At 45.1% G+C, this 22,660-nt stretch overlaps 1 protein-coding gene across 1 annotated transcript in view; it reads right to left on the reverse strand.

Moving 5' to 3' along the window:
* Positions 1-22,660, reverse strand: part of LOC118368618 (NACHT and WD repeat domain-containing protein 2) — a 90,826-nt gene that overhangs the window by 58,037 nt on the left and 10,129 nt on the right. Inside the window, exon 3 of the mRNA XM_035752880.2 lies at positions 10,677-10,765. Coding sequence (XP_035608773.1) covers positions 10,677-10,765 — 89 coding nt within the window. The remainder of the gene's footprint in view (positions 1-10,676; positions 10,766-22,660) is intronic.

Below are 22,660 nucleotides of genomic sequence, written 5' to 3' on the forward strand. Positions count from 1 at the left end.
TTAAAGTTAGTGAAATGAGAACGAGTAAGCTACAACGAGCAACCAACAGGTAAGCTACTGTTTCATCTTAATGGGGTTGGGGAGAAAGCACAGCACGTGGCCTTAATTAGCCTAGCTAGCTAGCTTCTTTAGCCTACTCCAGTCAAGACAGGCACTGTTATATGGGATGATAAATAATATTGTGGCTGCTACAAGTTAGCTAATTTTGGCTGTAGCCAAATTTCCTCAGCGTCTCTCTTTCCTTCCGTCTGCTCGCTACACACACCAACAATTTATAACCTTTTCAGGCAGCTGCAGCAATAGAGCGCCAGCTTCAACCTGCTGCAGCAGTGCTCAGGTTAAAAATAGAACTTTAAAAAAGCACATGTATTTCGAATATCCGGATATCCATCATAAATTAATGAAACTGTTAGAATAGTGAATTATGTCAAACCCCGATACCTAGGAGAGAAAGAGAGACAGAGAGAGAAAGGCAGACAATATGCGTGACAATCCACATTGTTGCTGTCCTGCCAATGCTCAATTTCAGTTTTCACCCACTCTCTTAGAGGAGCTCAGTTGGTAAACAGTTGGTAAACTTGGGCATGCTAATGAACACATGAAAAACATCTCAACTCTCCCTTCTGTCTTACACCGTTTGATACTAGAACTGTGTTTGTGTTGTGGTTTCAAAGCAATAAAATAATTTTACTTAAAGCACTCCTCAGAATAACAAACCAGGTATGCATATCAAGTCTACAACTTAGCAGGTTTGAAAAAAATACATTGATGACGTGTTTTCTTCTTCATAAATGATTGCATAGCTTTGAGAGTGTTTTTGAAGCTGTCGCTTTGTGTGGATCGACTTCAAACCATGGCATTATAGAGTGCGTAAATAGTCAGATAAAAACTGAAATCGAGTTTCATCTCTCGTCTGTCTCTCTCCTCAGTAGCTGGTATTGTTCGGCAGCTGTAGAGACGTTTGACAGACAGCCATTAAACAATATCCGGTTAACTGCAGGGGGAAAGCTGCTATTGTAATTCATCTCTGGTGGTGACGGGTGTGTGTGTGTTTGATGGGTGTGTGTGTGTGTGTGTGTGTGTGTGTGTGTGTGTGTGTGTGTGTGTGTGTGTGTGTGTGTGTGTGTGTGTGTGTGTGTGTGTGTGTGTGTGTGTGTGTGTGTGTGTGTGTGTGTGTGTATGATGGGAGTGTCTATGACTGAGTTTAGCTCAGAGAATGGCAGCCATGTTTTGCCAACCATAATAAAGTATTTACTTTCTCACTGGTACCCCATTATAAAAACAAAACTGTAATAGTTATTTTACTGTATCAAAATTGTGTCAAATTACAATGAAGTGTTGCACAGAAGGACTATCTCTATATAGCATGAACTCAATTGTGATGACTTAGAAAGACAAATGACTTTCCAGACTAGTGAGAAAGGACTGCCATTTCTCAGATAAATATACAGTATACTGAGCCGAATCACGCACACATGCGTGCACGTACACACACAGTCACAAATTACAATCTTATCAATATCCTAGTATCAAAACCTCCAAAATGGTCCACAACAGCATCTCCAAATAACCACATCCACCGTCTACTTTAAACAGCCACACAATATCCTGCATGATGGTGACTGACTCATAGTCTCCGAGGCACTCCACATATCATATCAGCTGTAACCATGGCAGGCCCATGACTCACCAGCCAGGCATGTGGCCACCCAAAAATCATTGCAGCTTGATTCCATGCAATGGCAGAGTAGCATACTACTATAGTAGCGCCCCCTCTGGTTTGGAGAGCAATTTTAATGGATCCAGTTACAGCATCACATGTCGGATATCAAAGCTAAAAGCTTGACAAATCCTCCAAGAAAAATCAGAAAATTCTGATTGACTTCACTCCAAGGGCTCTCCTGGATCTTTTTAGCAAATATCTTTCGATAAAATATATCCTCACAGCAGCACGCCAGCCATTTGCATTGCAAATGATACCAGATCTGTAAAAGCCACAGGGTTTTTCTTTATTTGTACTATTTTCTACATTGTAGAATAATAGCGAAGACATCAACACTATGAAATAACACATATGGAATCATGTAGTAACCAAAAAAGTGTTGAACAAATCAAATAATATTTGCCTTGATGACAGCTTTGCACACTCTTGGCATTCTCTCAACCAGCTTCATGAGGTAGTGGTACCTGGTGTTACGTTCCCCAGTTTCTGTGTTGTGGTCTGTTTATTTGTATGTATGTGTTTCAGGATGGCTTCCTGAATTCCCCCAAGCAGGTGATTGGTCGGCCCAATTTTCACGACTTCCACCGAACGTGGCTCCTTTCCCTGTTCGGGTGGTGCTTGGCGGTCGACGTCGCCGGTCTACTAGCTGCCACCGATCTTTTTTCCTTTTCATTTCGTTATGTCTGTCTTGTGTTTCACCTGTGTTCTATTTGGGTAATTAGGGGGGTATTTAAATCTTGCCATTTCCTCTGGGTTTTGTGCTGGATTGTTTTGTTTGCTGTCATTCAGTTTTGGGTTGCGTTTTTGGGGTTCTGTTGAACAGGTGTTTTTTCCCCCCGGACGGTGTCTGGGTGGTTGAGGCTACTGTTGTAGTCCTGTTTTTCCTGTAATTTGGACCTTGTTAATTAAAAGCCCTTTTTCGAAACGTGCTTTCTCCTGCGCCTGACTCCACACCCACATCTCCCACCCCTGTCCCTGTCCCTGTCCCTTCAGGAGCGTGTTCTCCAGCATTCAGCTGTACTACACCATTTGGGGACGGCCATGGATCAGGTGATGGCGACAATGGGGAGATGGGAGAGGAGCGGCCTCCGTACCCCGTCTTCAGCCACTCTCCAGCCTGCACCACCACCTTCTCCGGCGTCGTCCGGCCCCAGCGGGATTCGGCTCGCACTCCCGAGGGAGTACAATGGGATGGCTGCCGGGTGCAAGGGGTTCCTGCTCCAGCTGGAGCTTTACGTGGTGACCGTTCGCCCGACTCCCTCGGGAAAGGAGAGTGTCAGCGTCCTTGTCTCCTGCCTTTCAGGTAAAGCCATGAAATGGGCCAACGCGGTCTGGGAGGGCCCAGACTCAGCGAAGGACCATTACCCAGAGTGCCTTAGATGAACGGCTGTTTCAGGAGCGCACAGGATTTCGCGCTGTAGTTCCGGACCCTGCCCGCCGGCGCGGGGTTGAATGACAGGGCCCTGATGGACCATTATAGGTGTAGCCTGCGGGAGGACATCCGCCGGGAGCTAGCCTGTCGAGACACCACCCTCACTCTGGACCAGCTAATTGACATGTCCATCAGGCTGGACAACGGGTATCCAGATCGGGTCCTGTTTGTTCCAGTTCCCAGCGCTCCTGCTCCGACACCCATGGAGTTAGGGGGTGTTGGTCCTAGGGCAACTGGAGGAGGAGCCTCCTCCTGCACCAGTTGTGGTTGGTTGAGGACACACTGCTGATCGGTGCTGGAGGAGCTCGTCTGGGAGTAGAGAGGGCAGGCAGAGCACGGCTCGAACACCTCAGGTGAGTCAGCACTCAGCCCGTCCAGAGCCGACTGTTGGTCATATGTATGTGTTGATTTCCTTTCCTGAGTTTTCCCCTCATTCCCAGCATAAGGCGCTAGTTGATTCAGGCGCAGCGGGGAGTTTTATGGACCGCAGTTTCACGTTTAGGTTAGGGATTCCTTTGGTTCAGATCGACCAACCCTTCCCCGTGCACGCCCTAGATAGTTGGTTGTTAGGGTCAGGGCTGATCAGGGAGGCCACGATTCCACTGGACATGATGACGCAGGGGTTTATGAGGAGCATATTAGTCTCTTCCTCATTGATTCTCCTGCGTTTCCAGTGGTGCTGGGAATTCCCTGGTTGGCTTATCACAATCATAACATTTCGTGGAAACAGGAGGCTCTTAAGGGGTGGTCAGGTAGGTGCGTGGGAGTTTCCATCTTTGCGACGACGGTGGAGAGTCCAGACCAAGTCTCCACCGTGCGCATCCCCCCGAATATGCCGACTTGGCAATCGCCTTCTGTAAAAAGAGGGCGACCAAATGACCACCTCATCGACGAGGGGATTGTGCGATAAACCTCCAGGTGAATGCCGCACTTCCCAGGAGTCATGTGTATCCCCTGTCAGAGGAGGAGACGGTGGCTATGGAGACAAATACCACCGAATCTTTGGGACAGAGGTACATTCGGCCCTCCACGTCACCTGCCTCCTCGAGTTTATTTTTTGTGAAGAAGGAGGGAGATCTGCGTCCGTGCATTGACTATAGAGGTCTAAATTCCATCACAGTTGGGTTCAGTTACCCGCTACCTATCATCGCCACAGCGGTGGAGTCATTCCACGGAGCACGCTTCTTCACAAAACTGGATCTCAGGAGCGTGTATAACTTGGTGCGAATCCGGGAGGGAGATGAGATGAAGACCGCGTTTAGTACCACATCTGGCCATTATGAGTACCTTGTCATGCCGTATGGGTTGAAAAATGCTCCAGCTGTTTTCCAATCCTTTGTTGACGAGATTCTCAGGGACCTGCACGGGCAGGGTGTGGTAGTTTATATCGATGACATACGGATCTATTCCGCTACATGCGCCGTGCTTGTGTCTCTTGTGTGCAAGGTACTTGGGCGACTGCTGGAGCATGACCTGTACGTCAAGGCTGAGAAATGTGTGTTCTCCAAACAAGCCGTCTCTTTCCTGGGGTATCGCATCTGGGGTCGTGATGGAGTGTGACCGCATTGCGGCCGTGTGTAATTGGCCGACTCCGACCACAGTAAAGGAGGTGCAGCGGTTTTTAGGGTTTGCCAATTACTACCGGAGATTTATCCGGGGCTTTGGGCAGGTGGCTGCTCCCATTACCTCACTGCTGAAGGGGGGGCCGGTGCGTTTGCGGTGGTCGGCGGAGGTGGACAGAGCTTTTGGTCATCTGAAGGCGTTGTTTACCGATGCTACCGTATTGGTGCATCCGGACCCCTCATTGGCATTCATAGTGCAGGTGGAAGCGTCCGAGGCTGGTGTTGAAGCCGTGCTATCACAGCGCTCAGGCATGCCCCCGAAGCTTCGCCCCTGCGCTTTCTTTTCGAGGAAGCTTAGTCCGGCGGAACGACTGTGGAGGCCCTGTTTACACACGTCTTCTGGCACTACGTGGTGCCTGAGGACATAGTTTCTGATCGGGGTCCCCAGTTCACTTCCCAGGTTTGGAGGGCATTCATGGAGCGTCTGGGGGTCTCGATCTGCCTGACCTCTGGTTTTCACCACGAGAGTAATGGGCAGGTGGAGAGAGTGAACCAGGATGTGGGCAGGTTTCTGCTGCCATATTGCCAGGACCGGCCCGGAGAGTGGGCAAGGTTCGTCTCATGGGCCGACATGGCCCAGAATTCACTTCCCCACTCCTCCACGGACTTGTCGCCATTTCAGTGCGTGTTGGGCAATCAGCTGGTCCTGGTCCCGTAGCATCAGCGTCAGACCGAAGCTCCTGCGGTGGAGGATTGGGTGCGCGCTCAAAGGAGACCTGGAGAGCCGTCCAGGAATGCCTGAAACGGGCCAGTGGGCGACAGAAGGTGAGCGCTGACCGCCACCGTAGTGAGGCCCCCGTGTTCGGACAGTGGGACAGGGTCTGGCTCTTGACCCCAAACCTGCCCCTCCGCCTGCCCTGCCAGAAGCTGGGCACGCGGTTTGTGGGGCCATTTAAAGTCCTGAGGAGAATAAACGAGGTGTGTTTATGGTTACTGCTCCCCCTTACTATCGTATTAACCCCTCGTTTCATGTGTCTCTCCTCACTTTTTTTATACAAAAAAAGACAAAAGTGATTGTCTATGTCCACAACAATGCTTAAACCACATCAATCTGATTGGATGGGCCTATCAGCGCATGATGACAATTGCGAATCACAAATAACCTACCCTACCGACAATACTTGTTTCAATACATGTTTGCATACCCATTGTTTCCTTAGTTAGCATTTACTGGTTGTTGAAACATCTTTCCTACCCTACCAGCTACCAATGTCTTTCCAGTTGAGAGCTGAACACTCTTGCTGCTTGTAGATGATATTCTGCTGAAACTAGGCTGTCTGTGGCGGGCATGTGGATATATTTCACGTGCTTTGCGATTGTGTAGGCTACTTTGTGCATGATTTGTCTATTTTACTACATAATTGATATGTTTCTATACAGTGCCATCTGAAAGTACTCAGACCTCTTGACTTGTTCCACATTTTGTACAAACCTTTTTTTCTAAAATTGATAATATAAAAAGCAATCTACTACACACAATACCCGATAATGACAAAGCGAAAACAGGTTTAATATTTTTTTTGCAAATGTATTTAAAAAAAAACTAAAATACCTTATATACATGTATGCAGACCCTATGAGACTCGAAATTGAGCACAGGTGCATCCTGCTTCCATTCCCATTAATCATCCTTGAGGCGGAGGCGTTTCTACAACTTGATTGGAGGCCACCTGTGGTAAATGCAATTGATTGGACATGATTTGGAAAGGCACATACCTGTCTATGTAAGGTCCCACAGTTGACAGTGCATGTCAGAACAAAAACCAAGCCATGAGGTTGAAGGAATTGTCCGTACAGCTCCGGGACAGGATTGTGTCAAGGCTGTGGAAGGGTACCAAAATATTTCTGCTGCATTGAAGGTCCCCAAGAACACAGTGGCCTCCATCATTCTTAATTGGAAGAAGTGTGGAACCACCAAGACTCTTTCTAGAGCTGGCTGCCCGGCAAAGCTGAGCAATCAGGGGAGAAGGGCCTTAGTCAGCGAGGTGACCAAGAACCCTATGGAAGAATCTTCCAGAAGGACAACCATTTCTGCAGCACTCCTCCAATCAGTCCTTTAAGGTTGAGTGGTCAAGCAGAAACCACTCAGTAAAAGGCACAAAAGACTCTCAGACCATGATTCTCTGGTCTGATGAAACCAAGATTGAACTTTTGGCCTGAATGCCAAGTGGCAAGTCTGGAGGAAACCTGGCACCATCCTCATGGTGAAGCATGATGGTGGCAGCATCATGCTTAGCTGATGTTTTTCAGCGGCAGGGACTGGGAGAATATTCAGGATCGAGGGAAAGATGAACGCAGCAAAGTACAGAGAGATCCTTGATGAAAACCTGCTCCAGAGTGCCCACCACCTCAGGCGGGGGATGAAGGTTCACCTTCCAACAGGACAACAACCTTGGAGCTCTCATGGAGTATTAGCAACATTGTTGTGAAGCTTTTTGTTAGTCTAATTTACAAAACAATTCGTGGAACAGATGGAGGGATTGAGATACTTCCAGTCTTGAGTAACTACCACCACTTATTTTTCTTCTCTCTCTCGCTCTCTCGCTTCAGTGCTTTAAGTTATTTGGTTTTTGATTTATTAAAATTCCCATTAGCCGATGCCAATGGCGACAGCTAGTCTTACTGGGGTCTGACATATAACGAAAAATACATTGCAGAGAAAAGACTTTACAATTTACATACATTTAAAAACATGAACATGTACTGTATGTGCATATCAGTTACACACACGTAAGTACATACACACAAAATGTAGGTCACGTGGAGGAGAGGGAGTTCCATGCACTCTCTCATGCATGCCTCTGTATATCAAATCAAATGTATTTATAAAGCCCTTCTTACATCAGGTGATATCTCAAAAGTGCTGTACAGAAACCCAGCCTAAAACCACAAACGGCAAGCAATGCAGGTGTAGAAGCATGTATAATACTGTACGTTTCCTTGAATTTCTTCTGGACCTGGGGACTGTGAAAAGACCCCCGGTGGCATGTCTGTTGGGATGAGTACTTCTGTCAGTGCTGTGTATAAGTTGACTATGCAAACAATTAGGAATTTCCAACATTGTTTCTTATAAAAACAAGAAGTGACACAGTCAGTCTTTCCTCAACTCTTAGCCAAGAGAGACGTAGGAATAATATTAAAATCAGCCCTCTGATTACAATGAAGAGCAAGATGTGCCACTCCGTTCTGGAGCAGCTGCAGCTTAACTAGGTATTTCTTTGCAGCACTTGACCATATGACTGGACAATAATCAAGATAAGATCAAACTGGAGCCTGCAGGACTTGCTTTTTGGAGTGTGGTGTCAAAAAAGCAGAGTAACTCTTTATTACAGACAGACCTCTCCCCATCTTTACAACCATTGAATCTATATGTTTTGATCATGACAGTTTAAGATCTAAGGTAACACCAAGTAATTTAGTCTCCTCAACTTGTTCAACAGCCACACCATGCCTTTACCAGATTCAGCTGAGGTTTAGAATTTAGAGAATGATTCATACCAAATACAATGCTCTTAGTTTTACAGATGTCCAGGACCAGTTTATTACTGCCCACCCATTTCAAAACAGACTGCAACTCTTTGTTAAGCTTTTCAGTGACTTCATTATCTGTGGTTGCTGAGGTGAATATGGTTGAATCATCAGCATACATGGACACACAGTTTTTTAATTCCTCATCAATCCAAGGAGCCTTAACAGTTCGAACAGCAATTTCATAAATGTATCAAGTACAGCATCTGGATGCTCCATATTAATCACATCCGACCAACAAATATTTTTTAGCATCATCCACATAAGAGTCACACCAAAATAGTTTGTATGATCTCTTATACACTATTTTAGGCCCAGCTATTGGAACTTTCCTGGATATAGCCACTATATTGTGATCACTACATCCAATGGATACAGCTTTAGAAGAAAGTTATATAAACTCAGCAAAAAAATAAACTTCCTCTCATTGGCAACTGCGTTTATTTTCAGCCAACCTAACATGTGCAAATATTTGTATAAACATATCAAGATTCAACAACTGAGACATAAACTGAACAAGTTCCACAGAAATGTGACTAACAGGAATTGAATAATGTGTCCCTGAACAAAGGGGCGGAGTCTAAATCAAAAGTAACAGTCAGTATCTGGTGTGGACACTAGCTGCATTAAGTACTGCAGTGCTTCTCCTCCTCATGGACTGCACCAGATTTACCAGTTCTTGCTGTGAGATGTTACCCCACTATTCCACCAAGGCACCTGCAAGTTCCCCGACATTTCTGGGGGGAATGGCTCTAGCCCTCACCCTCCGATCCAACAGGTCCCAGGCGTACTCAATGAGATTGAGATCCGTCCTCTTCCCTGGTCATGGCAGAACTCTGATATTCCTGTCTTTCAGGAAATCACACACATAACGAGCAGTATGGCTGGTGGCATTATCATGTCAGGATGAGCCTGCAGGAAGGGTACCACATGAGAGAGGAGGACGTCTTCCCTGTAATGCACAGCGTTGAGATTACCTGCAATGACAACAAGTTCAGTCCGATGATGCTGTGACACACCGCCTCAGACCGTGACGGACACTCCACCTCCAAATCGATCTCGCTCCAGAGTACAGGCCTTGGTGTAACGCTCATTCCTTCGACGATAAACGTGAATCTGACCACCACCCCTGGTGAGACAAAACCCACGACTTGTCAGTGAAGAGCACTTTTTGCCAGTCCTGTCTGGTCCAGCAACGGTGGGTTTGTGGCCATAGGTGACGTTGTTGCCGGTGAGGAACTGCCTTACAACAGGCCTACAAGCCCTCAGTCCAGCCTCTCTCATCCTTTTGCGGACAGTCTAAAAACTGATGGAGGCATTGTGTGTTCCTGGTGTAACTCGGGCAGTTGTTGTGGCCATCCTGTACCTGTCCTACAGGCGTGATGTTTGGATGTACCGATCCTGTGCAGGTGTTACATGTGGTCTGCCACTGCGAGGACGATCAGTTGTCTGTCCTGTCTCCCTGTAGCGCTGTCTTAGGCGTCTCACAGTATGGACATTGCAATTTTTTTGCCATGGCCACATCTGCAGTCCTCATGCCTCCTTGCAGCATGCCTAAGGCACATTCACACAAATGAGCAGGGACCCTGGGCATCTTTCTTTAGGTGTTTTTCAGAGTCAGAAAGGACACTACAGAGGCCTCTAAGTTTTCATAACTGTGACCTTCATTGCCTATCGTCTGTAAGCTGTTAGTGTCTTAATAACGACCGTTCCACAGGTGCATGTTCATTAATTGTTTATGGTTCATTGAACAAGCATGGGAAACAGTGTTTAAACCCTTTACAATGAAGATCTGTGAAGTTATTTAGATTTTTACGAATTATCTTTGAAATACAGGGTACTGAAAAATAGACGATTCAATTTTTGCTGAGTTTAGTATTTGTAAATATTTTATCAATACATGTGGATGATCTTGTTCATGTAGTGTTTGTAAACACAGGTAGGTTGATTAATAACCTGAACCAGATTAACTGGTGAACTATTTAACTATCTACATCGACCCTTTTTGCACTAACTTGTTTTGACTCGTTATTTACTCTGCTGCTTACTGTTATTATCTGTCACTTTATTCCAAGTTATATGTGCAAAGCTACCCCTTCAAATTGACTCTATATAGCCAAGTTATCGTTACTCATTGTGTATTTATTATTACTTTTATTATTATTATCTGTTTTACTTTTCTGATATTTCTCTATTTTCTTTCTCTCTGCATTGTTGGGAAAGGCCCGCAAGTAAGCATTTCACTGTTCGTTGTATTTGAAATAATTTGAAACCTCTTTGATCAATAATGGAAACCTTTGGGGGATATGTTAAAAACAACTTTCTTGCACTGAAATACTGCAAAATAGAAATATTGTAAATGTTGTATTACCTGGAACTCAATCCCATAGTTCTCTCTGCAGAAGTCTCGTAGTTTGGGATATACATGCTCTTTCAGTGCATTCCTCTCTGCTTCTGTGTCTGGAAACAAAATGACAAAGTGAACACATTGATTTGTATAAAGATTCATTGATACCATTATAACAGACTTCCAAATATGAGCAACATGGTCCTCTTTAGCTTAGTTGGTAGAGCATGGTGCTTGCAACGCCAGGAAGTGGGTTATATTCCTGGGACCATCCATTTAAAATAAATGCATGACTGTAAGTTGTATTGGATAGAAGCGTCTTCTAAAAGGCTATTATTATGTTATAATGGAGGGCATAATTTGAGAAGGGTCGACAATGGCAGTGTTAACAGATTAGGTTAATGGGGTTGTTATAGGATATTCCATGTCATGGCATAGTTAGGGTCTGTGGGGTGTCTCAGACTAGTGAGGGCCTATGGGTCATTGTTCTGTCCTACTTTAATTCCTTTCCTCCTTCCTTTGGGCTTTCTCTCCTTTCCACTGCCCTCCCTTGGGTTACAATAATTGGAGAGGACAGGGACCATCCCCCACAACTCCAGGGGGATCGGTCTGATGGACAGACAGTTAAAAACAGAACATGCCCAGGAGAGCCACAGTCCCTTTGACGATGGAACATATCATCAAAATAAATGTGTCACACTCAAATGTGTCCCCCACTCAAGACTGTGTCATGCTACAAAACTAGGGCACAATTTCTACGGTTAGATCATTTTGTTTGTATTTGGATGACACAGGCTTCTTTTCTTGTTATTCATCTCTTCCTTGCTTGGCCCAGCTGAACTGTATGGTAACTGTATGGTAAACAGAAAATGTTTTGTGTTATTACATACAGCCGGAAAGAACTTTTGGATATCAGAGTGGTCGTAATTCACCAGCATTGCGACCAGCAATACGACTTTCCCGAATTGGATTCTTTGTTCTTACCCCCCAGGGAAATTGAACTTATTCCAGAGGCTACTCCAAAACACTGCCGGCAGAGAAGAGGTATTCGGAGTGAACTTCTAGTCCGACTCAGGAGGCGTGCACACCATCCACCACTTCCAAGCATATTAGTCGCTAATGTTCAGTCTCTGGATAATAATGTAGATGAGCTCAGGGCAAGGATCTCCTTCCAGAGAGATATCAGGGATTGTAACATACTCTGTTTCACGGAAACATGGCTCTCTTGGGATATACTGTCCCCATCCATTCAGCCAGCTGGGTTCTCAGTACATTGTGCAGACAGGAATAATGAACTCTCCGGCAAGAAGAAAGGAGGGGGTGTTTGTTTCATGATTAACTACTCAAGGTATGATTGTGATAACATACTGAAGTCCTTTTGTTCACCCAACCTAGAATACCTAACAAAGCAAATGCCGACGTATTACCTCCCAAGAGAATTTTTTCGGTTATACTCACAGCCATGTATATTCCCCCTCAAGCCGATGACACGACGGCCCTCAAAGAACTACACTGGACTTTATGCAAACTGGAAACCACATATCCTGAGGCCTAATTTATTGTAGCTGGGAATTTTAACAATGCAAATCTGAGGAAATGGTACCGAAGTTCTACCAACATAGACTGTAGTACTCGTGCAGGGAAAACATTAGACCACTGCTACTCAACTTTTCTAAATGGCTACAAGGCCCTCCCCCGCCCTCCCTTCTGCAAATCTGATCACGACTCCATTTTGCTCCTCCCTTCCTATAGGCAGGCTCTCAAACAGGAAGTACCCGTGCTAAGGTCTATTCAATGCTGGACTGACCAATTGGAATCCATGCTTGTTTTGATCACACGGAATTGTATATCTTCTGGGTAGCCTCTGAGAATAACATTGACGAATACACGGATATGGTGACTGAGTTCATCAGGAAACATATAGGAGATGTTGTTCCCACTGTGACTATTAAAACCTACTCAAACCAGAAACCGTGGATAGATGGCAGCATTTGTGCAAAACTTGAAAGCGCGAACCACCGCATTTAACCATGTCAAGGTGACTGGGAATATGGCCAAATACAAATAGTGTAGTTAATCCCTCTGTAAGGCAATCAAACAGGTCAAACTTCAGTACAGAGACAAAGTGGAGTTGCAATTTAACGGCTTAGACAGGGTGGCAGGGTCTACGGACTACAAAGGGAAAACTAGCCACATCGCGGACACAGACGTCTTGCTTCCGGACAACCTAAACACCTTCTTCGCCTGCTTTGAGGATAACACAGTGCCACCGACACGGCCCGCTACCGAGGACTGTGGGCTCTCTTTCTCCGTGGCCAACGTGAATAAGACATTTAAGCATGTTAACCCTCTCAAGGCTGCCTGCCCAGAAGGCATCCCTAGCCACGTCGTCAGAGCATAAGCAGACCAGCTGGCTGGAGTGTTTACAGAATTCAATCTCTCCCCATCCCAGTCTGCTGTCCCCACTTGCTTCAAAATATCCACCATTGTTCCGGTACCAAAGAAAGCTAACTGGTAACTGAACTGAAGGTAGCTGAACTATTTGACTATCACCCCATAGCACTCACTTCTGTCATCATAAAGTGCTTTGAGAAGCTAGTTTAGAATCAAATCATGTCTATCTTACCTGACACCCTAGACCCACTTCAATTTGCTTACCGCCTCAATAGATCCACTGACGATGCAATCGCCATCACACTGCACCCATCTGGACAAGATGAATACCTATGTAGGAATGCTGGTCATTGAATATAGCTCAGCATTCAACATCATAGTACCCCCCCTCCAAGCTCATCATTAAGCTCGGGGACCTGGGTCTGTACCCCGCCCTGTGCAGCTGGGTCCTGGACTTCCTGACTGGCCGCCCCCAGGTGGTGAAGGTAGGAAACAACACCTCTACTTCGCTGATCCTCAACACAGAGTTCCCACAAGGTTGTGTGCTCAGCCCCCTAATGTACTCCCTGTTCACCCATGACCACATGGCCACGCACGCCTCCGACTCAATCATCATGTTTGTAGATGGCACAACAGTAGTAGGCCTGATTATCAACAATGACAGCCTAAAAGGAGGAGGTGAGGGCCCTGGGAGAGTGGTGCCAGAAAAATAACCTCTCACTCAACGACAACAAAACAAAGGAGCTGATCATGGATTTCAGGAAACAGCAGAGGGAGCACCCTCCTATCCACATCGACACGACCGCAGTGGAGAAGGTGGAAAGCTTCAAGTTCGTCGGCGTACACGTCACTGATGATCTGAAATGGTCCACCCACACAGACAGTGTGGTGAAGGGGGCTGAAGAAATTTGGCTTGGCCCCTAATTTGGCTTGGCCCCTAATAAGCATCCTGTCGGGCTGCCTGTATCACTGCCTGCACTGCCTACAACCGCAGGGCTCCAGAGGGTGGTGCAGTCTGCTCAACACATCACTGGAGGAAAACTACCTGTCCTCCAGGACACCTACAGCACCCGATGTCACAGGAAGGCCAAAAAGATCAGCAAGGACATCAACCACCCGAGCCCATGGCCTATCATCCATATGAGAGAGAGGATGTGTCCGATAAACCAAGTCTCTCAGCATGGCCGACAGCAATGTGACAATGAGGCCATGGTCAATAACAACGACATCCCTGTCACGCTGGTATAAAGGATTTTTTAAAGACAGGCGCAGGAATACACAATAAGGGTTTTTAATACACCCAAAACAAACACGTATTAAAAAACACTGGGCTATACCCAAACAAAAGAGGGTAAACCTCATTGAACAACATGGGACGATACCCATAATACATAATACATATATATATGTGTGTGTATTATGGGTATCGTCCCATATATGGACATGGGAACAATAACCGACAAAGACAGAGGGAACAGAGGGCACATGTATCAGGTGAAATGGGAACCAGGTGTGTGTGTGTGTGTGTGTGTGTGTGTGTAATCAGACAAGACAGTCCGTGGTTGATGATAATGAATCCGGTGGATCTGTGAAGCCTAGAAAGCCAGTGACGTAGACTTCCGGAACTGGTGAACAGAATGAGCATCAATACCGGCGGGATCCGTGACAATCACAGCACACAGTCTGTATGTGAGAAGTCTGTCTGTCTACAGCCATGTACAGTGTATTAGTGTCAGTTAGTTAATCCTAGCAGTCCCGAGATCCCAAGATTTTCATTTATTTGCATGTCCAGCCTGTACATTTAGCCTCACAATTAAGCATTTTACCATTTTCTTTTCAGGATAACCAGGGCTAAAGTAGCACACACAACAATTTGACCAATTTGAGGTTAAATAAAGGTAAAATGCAAGAATACTGTGTAAGACACATGTTGAAAACCATACAGGACATTGTCAACTAAGCAGAAAGCTTTGCTGCATGGAAGTGTTTGTGAGGGTATAATGCCAAACAGTGCTGAAAAACATTCAGAACTCAGTGTACAGCATATCCTTGAGTGTTTATTTATTTTTACATTTTAAACATTCTTAGCCAGTGGCCCAGTTCATAAACCCAATGTTTCAGCAAAGAATATTAGTCATGGGACACTGTCATTCACACTGGCACATTCTATAGGGTAGCATCACATATAGTGAATGTACAGCATAGTAAATGTACTGCTACAAAGGAGTGAAAGAAACATGCGACGGGCAATATGCTGTACGTGTCACCATGTGTTGCAATATGTCCTGAGCAGTATTTATACTTTAAGTATAAATACTTTAAAGTACTACTTAAGTAGTTTTTTGGGCTATCTGTACATTAAATTACTATTTATATTTTTGTCAACTTTTACTTTTAATGAATGTACTTTTTACTCCATACATTTCCCCTGACACCCAGAAGTACGTTTTACATTTCGAAAGTGCAAGACAGGAAAATTGTCATATTCACACACATGGTCATCCCTACTGTCTCTGATCTGGTGGACTCACTAAACACAAATGTTTCGTTTGTAAATTATATCTAGGTATTTGAGTGTGCCCCTAGCTAACCTTAAATAATAAATTATCATGTTGTCTGATTTGCTTAGTATAAGGAATGTGAAATTATATACACTTTGACTTTGGGTACTTAAGTATAGACCAATAACATTTACTTTTGATTGTGTCTTGCAAAAGTATTCATCTCCCTTGGCGTTCTTTCTATATTGTTGCATTTACAACCAGTAATTTAAATAGATTTTTATTTGGATTTCATGTAATGGACATACATGAAATAGCGCAAATTGGTGAAGTGAAATAAAAAAATTAAAAGAATCAATTGGAAAAGTGTTGTGTTCATATGTATTTACCCCCTTTGCAACGAAGCCCCTAAATAAGATTTGGTGCAAACCAATTAACTTCAGAAGTCACATAATTAGGTAAATAAAGTCCACCTGTGTGCAATCTGTGTCAAATAAACTGTTACATGATCTCAGTGTATATATATATACCTGTTCTGAAAGGCCCCAGAGTCTGTAACACAATAAGCAAGTGGCACCATGAAGACCAAGGAGCTCTCCAAACAGGTCAGGGACAAAGTTGTGGATAAGTACAGATCAAGGTTGGGTTATAAAAAATATTTCAAAATTGAATATCCCACAGAGCACCATTAAATCCATTATTGGAAAATTGAAAGAACATGGCACCGCAACAAATCGGCCAAGAGAGGGCCGCCCACCAAAACTCACGAACCAGGCAAGGAGGGCATTAATCAGAGAGGCAACATAGAGATCAAAGATAACCCTGATGGAGCTACAAAGCTCAACAGCGGAAATGGGAGTATTTGTCCTTAGGACCACTTTAAGCCATACACTCTACAAAGCTGGGTTTTACGAGTGGCCAGAAAAAAAGATATTGGAAACTGGTCAGAATTGAAGGAATGATGGATGGCGCTAAATACAGGGAAATTCTTGAGGGAATTTCCAGAGATTTGAGACTGGAACGGAGGTTTACCTTCCAGCAGGACAATGACTCTAAGCATACTGCTAAAGCAACACTCAAGTGGTTTAAGGCAAAACATTTAAATATCTTGGACTGGCCTAGTCAAAGCCCAGACCTCAATCCAATTGAGAATCTGTGGCATGATTTAAAGATTCCTGTACACCAGCGCAACCCATCCTACTTGACAGATCTGGAGCAGTTGTAATTCATGCAGCGCTGTGTGTCATGATCGAAGATTTTAGAGAAACAACAAATGTCGGTACATATAAGTGTCTTATATCGGCTAAAAGCTTACATTTCTGGTAAAATAACTGCACTATCCAATTTACAGTAAAATGTTGCTGCTAACCTTGTGCGACAGCAAGCCTTTTCCTTTTTGACAACAATTATAAGACTATGGAAAGTTATGAAGTTATGAAAACTGGGTGTTTTGCAAATGTTGAACTTATAATATGCCACTAATACTTGGAAAGCTAAATCAAAGTCCAAGTATACAGATGTGACGATATTCTTGCAGAAAAATGTAATGTGAATGTAAACGTCTCCTTCACGATTTACCCAAATGTACCTGGGTGACTTCACACTAACTGTCATGTAGTTTGCTCATACTTCAAGTTATTACTTTGCACATACACTGCTGCCATCTTGTGGGCACCATCAGAATTACAACCGGAGTGATGGCTAGATTTGTGACCTTTCTGTTGCTTGATTGATCTGATTGATCTGACCATTTGATTGATGGTCTACCAGATCTATTGTTATATTATCCTACATTACATTCCCATTTACACAAACTTCAAAGTGTTTTCTTTCAAATGGTAGCAATAATATGCATATACTTGCTTCAAGGCCTGAGCTACAGGCAGTTAGATTTGGATATGTCATTTAGGTGAAAATTGAAAAAAAGGGGGCTATCCCAAATAAGATTTATAGAGACATACCCCAAGAGACTTGCAGCTGTAATTGCTGCAAAAGGTGGCTCTACAAAGTATTGACTTTGGGGGTGGGTGAATAGTTCTGCACACTCAAGTTATCTGACGTGAGACTATAGATGAGCTAAATGCCTTCTGTGCTCGCTTTGAGGCAAGCAACACTGAACCATGCATGGGAGAACCAGTTGTTTCAGACAACTGTGATCACGCTACCCGTAGCCGATGTGAGCAAGACATTTAACAGGCTAACTTTTACAAGGCCACAGGGCCAGATGGATTACTGGGATGCGTACTCAGGGCATGCGCTGGCAAGTGTCTTCACTAACATGTTCAACCTTTCTCTGACCCATTCTGTAAAAGCTACATGTTTTGATCAGACCACCACATCTGTAGCTATGAAATGCTTTGAAAGGCTGGTTATGGCTCCCACCAACACCATCATCCCAGACCCACTCTAATTCGCATACCGCCCAACAGATCCACAGATGACGCAATCTCAATCACTCCACACTGCCCTTTCCCACCTGGACAAAAAGGAACACCTATGTGAGAATGCTGTTAATTGGCTACAGCTCAGCAATCAACAACATAATGCCCACAAAGCTCATCGGTCAGCTAAGGACCCTGGGAAAAAACACCTCCCTATGCAACTGGATCCTGGACTTCCTGACAGGCCGCCCCAGATGGTAAGGGTAGGCAACAACACATCTGCCACACTGATCCTCAACATTTGGGACCCTCAGGGGTGCATGCTTAGTCCCCTCCTGTACGCCCTGGACACCCACGACTGCATGGCCAAGCATGACTCCAACACCATAATTAAGTTTGCTGGTGACACAACAGTGGTTGGCCTGATCACCGACAAAAATGAGACAGCCTATAGGGAGGAGGTTAGAGACCTGGTAGTGTAGTGCCAGGATAACAACCTCTCTCTCAGTATGAGCAAGACGAAGGAGCTGATTGTGGACTACAGAAAATGGAGGGCCAAACAGGCTTCCATTAACATTGACGGGACTGAAGTGGATAGGGTAGAGAGTTTCAAGTTCCTTGGTGGCCTCATGACCAACAAACTATTTATGGTCCGAACACACCAAGACAGTTGTGAAGAGGGAAATACTTTTTAAGGAGACTTAAAAAATTTGCCACACGTCCTCATATCCTCAAAGAATTCTACAGCTGCACCATTGAGAGCATTCTGACCGGTTGCATCACTGCCTGGTATGGCAACTGCTCGACATCTGACCGTAAGGCGCTACAGAGGGTAGTGCGTCCGGCCCAGTACATCACTGGGGCCAAGCTTCCTGACATCCAGGAACTATATACTAGGCATTTCAGAGGAAGGCCCAAAAAATTGTCCAGTCACCCAAGTCCAGACTGTTCTCTCTGCTACCGCCCGGCAAGCGCTACAGGACCGCCAAGTCTAGGACCAAAAGGCTCCTTAATAGCATCTACCCCAAGCCATAAGACTTCTGAACAACTAATCAAATGGCCACCCGGACTTAGATTGACCCCCCACCCCTTTGTTTTCACACTGCTGCTACTCGCTGTTTTATCTATGCACAGTCACTTTATAAATTACCTTGACTAATTTGTACCGACATAGACTCAGTACCGGTACCCCCTGTATTTAAAAAACAAAACAATAATTTCACCTTTATTTAACGAGGTAGGCTAGTTGAGAACAAGTTCTCATTTGCAACTGCGACCTGGCAATATACACTGCTCCCAAAAATTAAGGGAACACTTAAACAACACAATGTAACTCCAAGTCAATCACACTTCTGTGAAATCAAACTGTCCACTTAGGAAGCAACACTGATTGCCAATACATTTCTCATGCTGTTGTGCAAATGGAATAGACAACAGGTGGAAATTATAGGCAATTAGCAAGACACCCCCAATAAAGGAGTGGTTCTGCAGGTGGTGACCACAGACCACTTCTCAGTTCCTATGCTTCCTGGCTGATGTTTTGGTCACTTTTGAATACTGGCGGTGCTTTCACTCTAGTGGTAGCATGAGACGGAGTCTACAACCCACACAAGTGGCATCAATGAGAGCTGTGGCAAGAAGGTTTGCTGTGTCTGTCAGCATGAGCATGGAGGCGCTACCAGGAGACAGGCCAGTACATCAGGAGACGTGGGGGAGGCTGTAGGAGGGCAACAACCCAGCAGCAGGACCGCTACCTCCGCCTTTGTGCAAGGAGGAGCAGGAGGAGCACTGCCAGAGCCAGCAGGCCACAAATGTGCATGTGTCTGCTCAAACGGTCAGAAACAGACTCCATGAGGGTGCTATGAGGGCCCGACGTCCACAGGTGGGGGTTGTGCTTACAGCCCAACACCGTGCAGGACGTTTTTCATTTGCCAGAGAACACCAAGATTGGCAAATTCGCCACTGGCGCCCTGTGCTCTTCACAGATGAAAGCAGGTTCACACTGAGCACATGTGACAGACGTGACAGAGTCTGGAGACGCCGTGGAGAACGTCCTGCTGCCTGCAACAGCCTCCAGCATGAACGGTTTGGCGGTGGGTCAGTCATGGTGTGGGGTGGCATTTCTTTGGGGGGCCGCACAGCCCTCCATGTGCTCGCCAGAGGTAGCCTGACTGCCATTAGGTACCAAGATGAGATCCTCAGACCCCTTGTGAGACCATATGCGGTTGCGGTTGGCCCTAGGTTCCTCCTAATGCAAGACAATGCTAGACCTCATGTGGCTGGAGTGTGTCAGCAGTTCCTGCAAGAGAAAGGCATTGATGCTATGGACTGGCCCGCCCATTCCCCAGAGCTGAATCCAATTGAGCACATCTGGGACATCATGTCCCAAGACTCAATAGAAGACTCAATAGAAGACAAAACAAGGAACAAACCAAAAAAGACAGGCTTTTGAAAAAGTAACTATTTTTCATAAAATTGTACAGTTATCTTAGCTAGCTGAATTGCTAGCAGAATTGTTTACTTGTTGCTAAGCAGTTGCTAGGGACTCTCCTGGAAGAAGCTAGCTAGCTTACAAAGAATAACAACAAAAAATATCTAGTTAACAGAAGAAAGGAAGACAAAATAAGGACAAAAGAAGGACAGAAGAAAAAGGAAAAGAAAGAGGACAACAAAGTGAAACAGTCAGCACTTCTATTGCAACTTCGTATTTCGTCGTCCTAACGTAGTCTACACTGCTATTGGCCCAGCAGCTAGCCAGCTAGCAAACGTCCACCGTCTACCGAATAGCAGCACTGTAGAAACTATTACACTCAACTGAACGACTTGATTAGTGTAGTGTTAGCTAGCTACATAGTTGTCTTTGCTGTCTTCGTATCCAAGATAATTGTGTAGTTTAGAGCGTGTAGTCTTAGAGTGATTATCTTAATTTACCGAAGTTAGCTAGCCAGCTATTTGTCGTCCTTAACGTAGGAGACACTGCTAGCTAGCCAACAGCTAGCCAACGTCTACTGAATAGAACTTCCGCACTCAACAACCCGTTCGCATTCCGCTTCGCTCCACAGGTAGTATCACATTTTCATTTCATTTCATTACAGCACAACGGTTTGATTTGTTTGATCGTAGCTAGCTACATAGCTAGCTACATAGCCGTCTGTGTATCAAAGATAATTGTGTAGTCTAGAGCGATTTTCTAGGTTAGCTAGCCAGCTATTGTCGTTCTTTTAACGCAACGTAACGTAATCAACACTGCTTGCTAGCCAGCTAGCCCCGAATAGCAGCACTGTAGAAACTATTACACTCAACGGAACGACTTGATTAGTGTAGTGTCAACAACGCAGCCACTGCCAGCTAGCCTACAAAGTCAACAACGCAGCCACTGCCAGCTAGCCTACTTCAGCAGTACTGTATCATTTTAATCATTTTAGTCAATAAGATTCTTGCTACGTAAGCTTAACTTTCTGAACATTCGAGACGTGTAGTCCACTTGTCATTCCAATCTCCTTGCATTAGCGTAGCCTCTTCTGTAGCCTGTCAACTATGTGTCTGTCTATCCCTGTTCTCTCCTCTCTGCACAGACCATACAAACGCTCCACACCGCGTGGCCGCGGCCACCCTAATCTGGTGGTCCCAGCGCGAACGACCCAGAATGGCAGAATGGCGAACTGAACGACGGAGAGGTTTGACTGTGTGTGATATTAGATTGCTTCTTGTGTAAATATTTTCTGTCTGGATTTTAATGATTTGTAATGAGGTTAACTGTGGAAGATACAACATTCAGACAAACAGTAAGAAATAGCAAATATTAACCTAATCATAAACACATGACAAAGCGGCCCATGTCTTCTTCAGGTTGATGATGTACACACCATCACTCTTTCTCTTGTACGTGTATTTTTTTATTTAAAAAAAGCAAATCACAACAGTATCATGAGCAAGTTAAATACTAAAGCAATTGAGCAAAAACTGAAAAGGTATCCTAAAGTACAACATACAGTATCATTTCCCCCCACAGGTAATTGCCAAAGTTATCCCCCACTCTATAAAATCTGGGGATCCAAGATCTTTTACAATTCATTACCCAATATCTCGTTCCAGGTCTCCGGTAGAGTTCATCTCAGCCTATGCCTCCCTCCAGTCCCTCGACTTCTTGGCACTGACGGAAACATGGATCACCACAGATAACACTGCTACTCCTACTGCTCTCTCTTCGTCCGCCCACGTGTTCTCGCACACCCCGAGAGCTTCTGGTCAGCGGGGTGGTGGCACCGGGATCCTCATCTCTCCCAAGTGGTCATTCTCTCTTTCTCCCCTTACCCATCTGTCTATCGCCTCCTTTGAATTCCATGCTGTCACAGTTACCAGCCCTTTCAAGCTTAACATCCTTATCATTTATCGCCCTCCAGGTCCCCTCGGAGAGTTCATCAATGAGCTTGATGCCTTGATAAGCTCCTTTCCTGAGGACGGCTCACCTCTCACAGTTCTGGGCGACTTTAACCTCCCCACGTCTACCTTTGACTCATTCCTCTCTGCCTCCTTCTTTCCACTCCTCTCCTCTTTTGACCTCACCCTCTCACCTTCCCCCTACTCACAAGGCAGGCAATACGCTCGACCTCATCTTTACTAGATGCTGTTCTTCCACTAACCTCATTGCAACTCCCCTCCAAGTCTCCGACCACTACCTTGTATCCTTTTCCCTCTCGCTCTCATCCAACACTTCCCACACTGCCCCTAC

This window comes from Oncorhynchus keta, chromosome 35 (genome assembly GCF_023373465.1).
Source record: "Oncorhynchus keta strain PuntledgeMale-10-30-2019 chromosome 35, Oket_V2, whole genome shotgun sequence".
Lineage (NCBI taxonomy): Eukaryota > Metazoa > Chordata > Actinopteri > Salmoniformes > Salmonidae > Oncorhynchus > Oncorhynchus keta.